Source organism: Vigna unguiculata, chromosome 9 (assembly GCF_004118075.2).
Source record: "Vigna unguiculata cultivar IT97K-499-35 chromosome 9, ASM411807v1, whole genome shotgun sequence".
NCBI lineage: Eukaryota > Viridiplantae > Streptophyta > Magnoliopsida > Fabales > Fabaceae > Vigna > Vigna unguiculata.
In genome coordinates this window covers 5,804,669-5,813,035 of record NC_040287.1, presented here as the reverse complement: position 1 = coordinate 5,813,035, position 8,367 = coordinate 5,804,669, and the positions used below count along the sequence as shown (strand labels likewise).

General features: G+C 28.3%; 1 protein-coding gene across 1 annotated transcript; it reads right to left on the bottom strand.

Annotated features, from left to right (window-relative positions):
- Window positions 1-1,300: 1,300 nt before the first annotated feature.
- LOC114162449 (UDP-N-acetylglucosamine transporter UGNT1-like) lies at window positions 1,301-8,092 on the bottom strand. Its single transcript, XM_028046349.1, has 10 exons — window positions 7,877-8,092; window positions 4,244-4,320; window positions 3,976-4,137; window positions 3,767-3,900; window positions 2,934-3,064; window positions 2,796-2,840; window positions 2,606-2,703; window positions 2,294-2,401; window positions 1,838-1,894; window positions 1,301-1,748 (listed from the first exon to the last, which is right to left on the bottom strand). The coding sequence occupies exons 1-10, from the start codon at window positions 8,007-8,009 to the stop codon at window positions 1,674-1,676; spliced, it is 1,020 nt and encodes a 339-aa protein (XP_027902150.1). The 5' UTR covers window positions 8,010-8,092; the 3' UTR covers window positions 1,301-1,673.
- Between the last annotated feature and the right edge of the window lie 275 nt (window positions 8,093-8,367).

The window sequence follows — 8,367 nt, the reverse complement described above, 5'->3', positions numbered from 1 at the left end:
CATCTTCATAAATTACATTATTATTTTCTGAAACCAAGTCATACAAGAGTAAAAATCAGTGTTATTTAACAAAACGATCACTCTTGATTTTTTGACCACACATATACTTTTGATTAAAACTACCAATTATTCTTTTGCATGTAATCACCTATTGCTAAAATTCAATATTCTTTGCAATGCAAACATTTTAATAGATCTTTGATGTAAACAATGTTGAGAATCTACATTATCTAATCTCTATATAATTCGTCTAGACTGTCTAATCCAAGTGGACTATTTATGAGAGTTTTAATTATAACAAAAATACTATGACTAAAATTATCATTATGTGAGTATTTCAATGTGTGTTTTGTGTTGGTCGAAGGACTAGTGTTATTGGATTTCAGTTAAGAAAAGTATATTTCTTTCAATTAAATGAAAAATATGGTTGAATAGAAAAATATCTTGAAGTTACTTTGAAATTAACCAATATTTTAGACTAAATGAAACATAAAAAAATATATCAAACGTTTGGTACCATGCATAATAAACAGGGATTTGAGCTCCCAAACGGGGAAATAAACACACCCGTCATTCTTATATTTGCTATGCATATTCAAAACTTTATCTTGCGTAAACAAGACGTAACCACAAATGTTTCTATAAGGTCTATATTACATGAAAGTTTTTTCAAATATCAAATTCAACAATAAAATCAAGTATAGAAAGTTTTTATATCCTTATCCTACGGTCATAAGATAAATTTTATATGAAAATAATATATTACGTATGTTTAACAACATTTAATATTATATATTCAATATGTTTATAAACTGATTTCATATTATTAAGATCGAACATTTACTATTAAACCAAAAGCTATTTTTTATTTAAAAGTGTAACAGCTTCAAATGTTACAATTTGATTATATCTCGACCCACTTGACCTCCGTCACAAGACAATTGATGTCACATGCAACGATCTCTCCCTCACCAATTGTCTTACTAGAAATCCATTTGGATTGTGACTTGACCTATCTGACCTCCGCCATGGAACAATTGTACAACCCTCAACAATTGTTGAAAATCCAAATGTGAGTCTAAGTCCCACATTGAGTAAAAATGAGACAATTAAACACCATATAAGACGGAATACATAAACCTATCACCTTAAGATTTTTCCCAACACTTATCAAGAAAAGTCAGAAGCACAAAATCGATACAAGATCAAGACTTTCAATATCAAACTCTTAATTAAAAATACATCGAGTAATGCATAGAAGACTCCATTCTAACGAGAAATATCAAGCAAAGATCAGTTATTAGCTAAAGAGTTCTTGCAAATGTCAAGGTGAAAAACACACACATCAATTACATACAACTCTTTCTATCTATAATGCTCAAATAGTGTTAATAGTTCTTTGTGGGTGAGTAAATCTATTGTAATTATAAATAAGTGTTGATTCTAATTTCTAATGTACATTTAGTTCATTTTCGATTTTCATTCCCTAAGGTATACTATTGCAGACAAGAACACTTTATACTGTAAATCGTTATCAAGATGGTTTGATAGACTTTTCTTCCTTTCCACTATGTAAAATCTACAAAACTTGTGGGGTCACAATACGATGCTTTCTGGTTTTCTGATCTTTCTATCCATTTAGCCAACCCCTGTTAAACTATGAAAGTTCGTCCTTATTTCCCTTGCAGTTTACAATAGGCATACAAACAAGACCCCAAGAAGCCAAGAACTTGTCCAAGAATATTGAACTGTGAACAAATAAAGCATAAGAAGAAAAAGTTTAGTGAAATGGGACACCGATAAAGAAATTCAAGAATCCAAAGGAATTTGTTCTTACCAAATCATATGGAAGTCCTCCGAATAGTAACCAACCAAGGCCACTTGTGAAAACATCCTGGACCAGAGGTACAGATCAGGAAACAACACCAAACTTAGGAATCATGAGAAGCACCGATATGGATTTTTCAAAACTAAATTGGTATATATATACATAGCATCTACAATGCATGCATTACATCAAACATTTTGTGTACCTTGTTATGAACTAATGCTGCTTGTGTAAGCAGAAAAACAAACAGCTCATATGCTTAAACAGTGAATATTTTTAAAAGCAAATTTTCTTATTAATCAACCTCCCATCAGAGATAGAACAAGAGTCCCTGGCTATGAAAAGAAAGAAAAATGATTTTCATGTTTAAACTAACGATTTGTGCTGACAGAAAAATCTTAAGGTAATTTTGATACATAATTTAAGCATGGAAAATGGGTAACGACAAAACTACACATAACTGACCTTTAAATTACCACAAATTGCCTGTGTAAGTGCCGAGTTGATAGTTGTATTCAACACTACGATGTAGTTTATAAAGAAAGTGAAAGCACAAGAAAGAAGCATCACAACCTGCACAGATTCAAATTTCATATAATGCCTCCAAAAACTATCATAGAAAGACATAATGACAGTGACATTAAATAACAGGAAATGCATGACACAAACACAAGCTGTAGTTCTAATAAAAACCTATGAAAATCAGATTACAAAGAAGTTTGTAATGGAAGTATCAGAATTCAATTTGTAGAGGAAGTTGAGAAAAGAAAGAAGCACCTGAAATCCAGGGTAGAAGAAGTATGGGAAATTTAATGTTGTTTGGAGGTCTCCTCTGAGTAAGGACCAGAGAAACAAAATTGGTCCACAAATCACCACTAAATAGAAAATAAGAATCGAGAAAACAGCAATGGTTATGCTAAGAACAAAAAGGCATTGAAGATTAAAGAACAAGATCAATAAATGTTACCGTTGCACCATACAATGCCAAAAATGTTAAGACCGCTGGATTTACCTATGAAAAATTGTGAATTTGTCAATATTCAATGAAGAAATTGGTAAAATAACAAAGAGAATTGGGTAAAAGAAGAAAATGATGAAATCTTACCAAGACGAGAAACAGAAGCAAGGTACACTGCCTTACACATGTTTTCTATGAATACAACTGAATAGGAATAAGAATCAAATGTGAAGTCGCGAGCGCCGGCAACAAAAGCCCCAGCTATGATTATCCCAACGCTGATAAATTCCTTAGTTCGTTAGGCAAAGTAACCCAAAATTCTAAGTATGTTATGTGATTGCAACTAGTCTTATCTTTTCACTTTAGAAAAAGATTAATATTGTTACTGGATATAGAGTGTTGTAGTGTGAAAGAGCATACCACTCTTTCGCGGAGACCAACTTGGTGCATAGGTTCATGGTCTATCGTTATTGTTCTAATAAACAATATTTTTCATAGCGAAAAGTGCATAAGCTAGTTTTGAAGACATGACAACAAAATAGAAAATAGAAAAGTTCAATGTGAAATAATTTATAAGAGTAAAACTAAAGATATTGTTTTCCTTCATGGAGAGCTTGAAGAGGAAATATATATGCTCCAACCGTAAGGCTTTAAACAACAACAAAATTTGGTTTGCATGTTGATCCAACAAAGCTCGAATCCAATAATTGAAGGCACGAGAACTTCTTCTTTTATGTGGATGACATAAAAGGTGGTAGGCCCCGAAAGTTCAAAATTGTTTTATGCTTAACATCAAGGATTTGGGACCAACAAAAAAGATTTTGGGATGTAAATTCATTGAAACAAAAAAGATAGAAATATTTGGCTTTCTCAAAAAGAATTACTTAGTGAAAATCTTACAATGCTTTAACATGAAAGATTAGAAAGCAATTTTTATCCCATTTCGTCCTCAATTATGAACCCTAACCATTGTGACATACCTTCCAACAACAACTCTTGAATGTATATGCCCTGACAGAAAATACTCCATAACCATTGTGAAGGCCACTACAGTTCGCCTCAGGGTCGTGTACATCGGAATGTTTATACCTCGCACTGCTTCCATTGTCACTACCTATTATCACAACACAAACCCTATAAACAATGCTTGAAAAAAACTCCTGCTTCAAAACTTTGAAAAACTTCTTACCATAAAAAGCAAATAAGTTAAAGCAAGAGGAAGTGTTTGGGCCAATGTCCTAAAGGAAACAAATACTGCTGAATTGCTACAACCGCTCAGCGACTCACTGGTTGTGAAAGAAATCATCTTCAAGGATTTCATCACATACAGAATCATAAATGCGAAAACCATCTGAAACCAACAAGTACCATAACTTTTCAACAGGGTTAACAGTAACAAGATAATAAAAAAAAAAGCTCAAAGAAATTGTTAAAAATCGTCTTGAAAAAAGAGCAACCTGAGAAAGTGTGATGACATTTGCGAATGGGAAATTGTAAGAGGAGAGGGCTGCTTTGTTGAACATGACCAAGAGAACTGTTGAAGAATCAATCGTTACAATTGCACATTATATCTATGCAGCAAAATTCTAATTTTATTCCAGGGTTAAATTTCTTTTCCTACAACTAATTTTACTTTACTCACTTTATTCTAAAAATATAAATACCAAAAATCATTAATAATGGATAGTGATATCTGCAAGTTAAATATATGCATTCCACTAACAAGTACATGAACTTTTAATATTGTCATGTATTGTGTTTGAATAATATAATTCATCACAATAAAAACATTAAATTAACTTATAAATAATAGCACTGGCCAAAATACAACATTCTTATCAGTTATCAGTTATTTTTAAATCATGTAAAATGTCTTTGTCATTTAAGTCGATTATTCACTAAAAAAAAATAGATTAGTTTAGTTATCTCTAAGTCTGTGCTAACATAATAAATAAAAGTTAAGTAATCGTGTTAGTATTAGATCAAGGAAAATGATTTGTTAACAACTTTTTCTTTATAACCAGAAGTAGTATTTATTAATTAACTTTTCATTTTTTATTTTTTATTTCTTTATTTTTTTTATTTTAAAATTATTTAAAAGATGTTACTTTATATTATAAAAAAAATCAAAATATATTCTTTATTAAATTAATATTCAATTGTTGATGTTAATATTTGAGCTCACTTATTAGTCGATTATGTGTTAGTGACATTATATTAATATCGACTTACCTTATATTAACGTAAAGCAATATTAAAAATGAATAAAATTAATATTAGGAAAGTCAACAATAATATTATTTATTTTAATAATTAATTTTATTTAAGTTAATGTTTACAAAACTAACACTTACTTTATTTATTATATTATTTATTTAAGTTAATATTTATATCTTTAATATTTGTTTAAGTTATCATATGTTCAGTTGACATTAATTTATACACGAGAATGATAAGGAATCAGTAGTCGTAATTTTATGATTTGTTAACTAGTTAACTTGTTAAAATTCGCTTTTAACCAACGCCAAATATATATTATATTTTTAGTAATTATCGTGGGAATTAGTTTTTAATTGAAGTTACATATTTTTGGAAGTACTTTTTCATAAGTCATAATTTGTGTAAGAGGACATGTTTAAAAAGAGTTTCTATACTACGCTTTTAGAAAAAGATAAAAAAAAGGAAATAAGAAAAATAAATATAATGAATGGAAAAACTTGGTCAAAAGAGACAACAAAGAAACACCTGAACCTGCAATTGGGTCACTTAACAACCAACACAGCGTAGCACTGCCTCAGAATCATTTCATCCTTACAAAAGCCAAAACTATATATATTCCAAGTAATAGGTCCCACGTCGTCCGAAAATTTCCATAAAATATAAAAATGAATCAAACATAAGTTTTACGTAGCCGAAGTAAAATTTGGAATTAGTCTCTCTTCAAAAAATTTTACTAATTTAGTTCTTTATTTTTAAGAATACGTAAATTTAGTCATTTTTATTAAATTTTGTTAAGTTTATTTAACATTTCAAGTGCATTTCATGATAGTATTTGAATTGTTTATACTATTTGACACATTTTCACTTTAATGTTAACTCAAATATTATCATAAAATGCGTTTAAAATGTCAAATAAACTTAACAAAATTTGGTAAGAAGGACTAAATCTACACATTTCTAAAGATGAATGACTAAATTAGTATAAAGTTTTGAAAAGAGACTAATTCCAAAATTTACTAAAACTTAAAAGACAAAAAACATATTTAATCATATAAAAATTAATTACAGTAGGTTTGAATTTTACTAAGAAAATTCAGATGAAATGAATTTAACTGAAGTGAAAAGAAAATTAACTTATTAGTTCTAAAAATTTATGTTAAAAATATTAATGAAAACTGAAAATTGATTTGAATATTCTAATTAAAATTCAATCACACAAATAAATTTGATCAGAGTAGAACAAATTATTCTGGGGTTGAGAGACAGAGCAGTGAGATGATATTAAAAATATATAAATTTGAGCTCAGTGGGAACATTTGGCTTCGAAACAAATTTATCTCTAATAATGTGAAGTGTGTATTCAATAATGGCTTCAATTTTACGTTCCTGAAGTTGACACATGTAAGTTTTATTTAATGGAGCACTGATACCATGATATGGACCTCATTCCTCTCACTCATAACAACAACTACCACCATTGCTTCATTTGTCAATCCTACAATGTTTCACATGAAATATGTCCCCACCCACCACCTTAATTTCAATGAGTTAATATTTGGAAAATAATATTTTAATAATTAAATTTTGATAATTTTACAATTTGACATGACATTTTTTAAATAATTTTTCATCTTCTCATTTTATTATTTTTTTATATTCTAAAATTACTTAAAGAATATTATCTCAGGTTCATGTTATAAAAAAAAATGTCAAAATTTAGTTGTGAATATATATTTTTTTAATATTTACTTGATCCTCAGAAAATAACAACTTATTATTTGCTTCTTAAAAATATACATGTTAATTTTGAAATTTAGATTTTTATTTTAATAAATTTTACTATGGTGATTATCTGTTGTATTTTTAAGATGACCAATGATTTTTTAAAAATTTAAAACATATTAAAAAAATCAAAATATAGATATAATATATTTTTAATGTTAAATATAGGGTTAAATATATTTTTGTTTCCTTCTCGGTGGAAATTAGTAATAGTCCCTCCTAAAAATTTTAGACTAATTTAATTCCTCAACTTTGAAATGAGTGTATTTAATCTTTTTAGCCAATTTTTTTTAAGTTTTTTTTTATGTTTTAAACGCATTTGATGATAATATTTGAGTTGTTTACATCATTTAACTCATTTTCGTTTCGATGTTTACTTAGAAATACATTTTAAACGTCAAATAAATTTAATAAAATTTAGTTAAAATGACTAAATTCACCCATTTATTAAATATGAGAGACTAAATTAGTCTAAAATTTTAAAAAATGGACTAATTTTAATTTTTATTAAAAATTAAAGAAAAAAACATATTTAACCCTGAATATAAACTACCCTACAAAATCTAATAAAAAATTTGAACTTGTATTAGTTGAACAGAGAAATCGAAAAGATTAAACACCATCTCAATGTGAATAAAGTGTATAAAAAACGTTGAGTTTTAGAGTCAGTCAAAATTATCTGGCTATCACATTAAATAAAAATAAAAAGATTAAACCCTTATAAGATTGTCCTCCACAAGTTCAACTGATAGAATTTATCAAATTTAACTCAAGATAAAAACCTATGAAATTTGAATTCTGAGTCACTTGAAACTGAAACTATTTTGAATAACTTATATTTTTCACGTTCAAAACATGAAAAGATTACAAAGTCTAAAACAAACATGAACATGATCATTATCTTCATTCTCTGTCATCTCATCTCGCATGTTCAGCTATTTTAGAAACAAAGAACATGCCCAGACGATGAGAACGCAGTTAAAAAAGTAAAAGATTTGTGCAATATACGCTGAAAAATAGTAGATAGTAATGTAAATAATGAAGAATATATAGTTAGTTTAAAAGTGGTAAGAAAAAGAAACACAAACCAGAAGAGGCCATATAAGATAGAGCAACGAAGACTCCTTTTTTTGTCATGGCTGAAACTTTTCGCTGTCTCTCTTCATTTTGTTTAGAATCTTCATGAGAGAGTGGCAACATCAAATTCTTCTCAGACTCCATTGATGCTGCCACTAATTCCTTTTTATCTGTTTTTGTATGAGAAACTTATTTTGTAAAGAGTGGATATAGAGAGAAAGAAAGAGAGGGGAGAGGGTGATGGAGCGAAGTGAGGGGAGATGAATTTATATACAATGACATGATCTTCGGTTCAGATTTTTTACTGCTTTTTTAATATTATTTTTTACTTAACATAAAAAGTATACTGTCATTTTAAATATATTTTAAAATGTCAAAATTAAAAATTAATAATAAACGGTATATTATAAGGAGGTATAATAAAAAAAATAGTACAAAAAAACTTCAGCAAAAATTTAAAAATCTCTATTTTTTTATCCTTATTCTGTGACAAACAAAATTT

Bases quoted from the DNA above. Each gene is read 5' to 3' on its own strand.
- LOC114162449 (XM_028046349.1), bottom strand. From the start codon at position 8,009: ATGGAGTCTGAGAAGAATTTGATGTTGCCACTCTCTCATGAAGATTCT. The intron at 4,138-4,243 runs GTTGCTCTTTTT...TGTTGGTTTCAG, and splicing joins ATGTCATCACACTTTCTCAG to ATGGTTTTCGCATTTATGAT. The intron at 1,749-1,837 runs GTAAGAACAAAT...ATTTGTTCACAG, and splicing joins GAGGACTTCCATATGATTTG to TTCAATATTCTTGGACAAGT.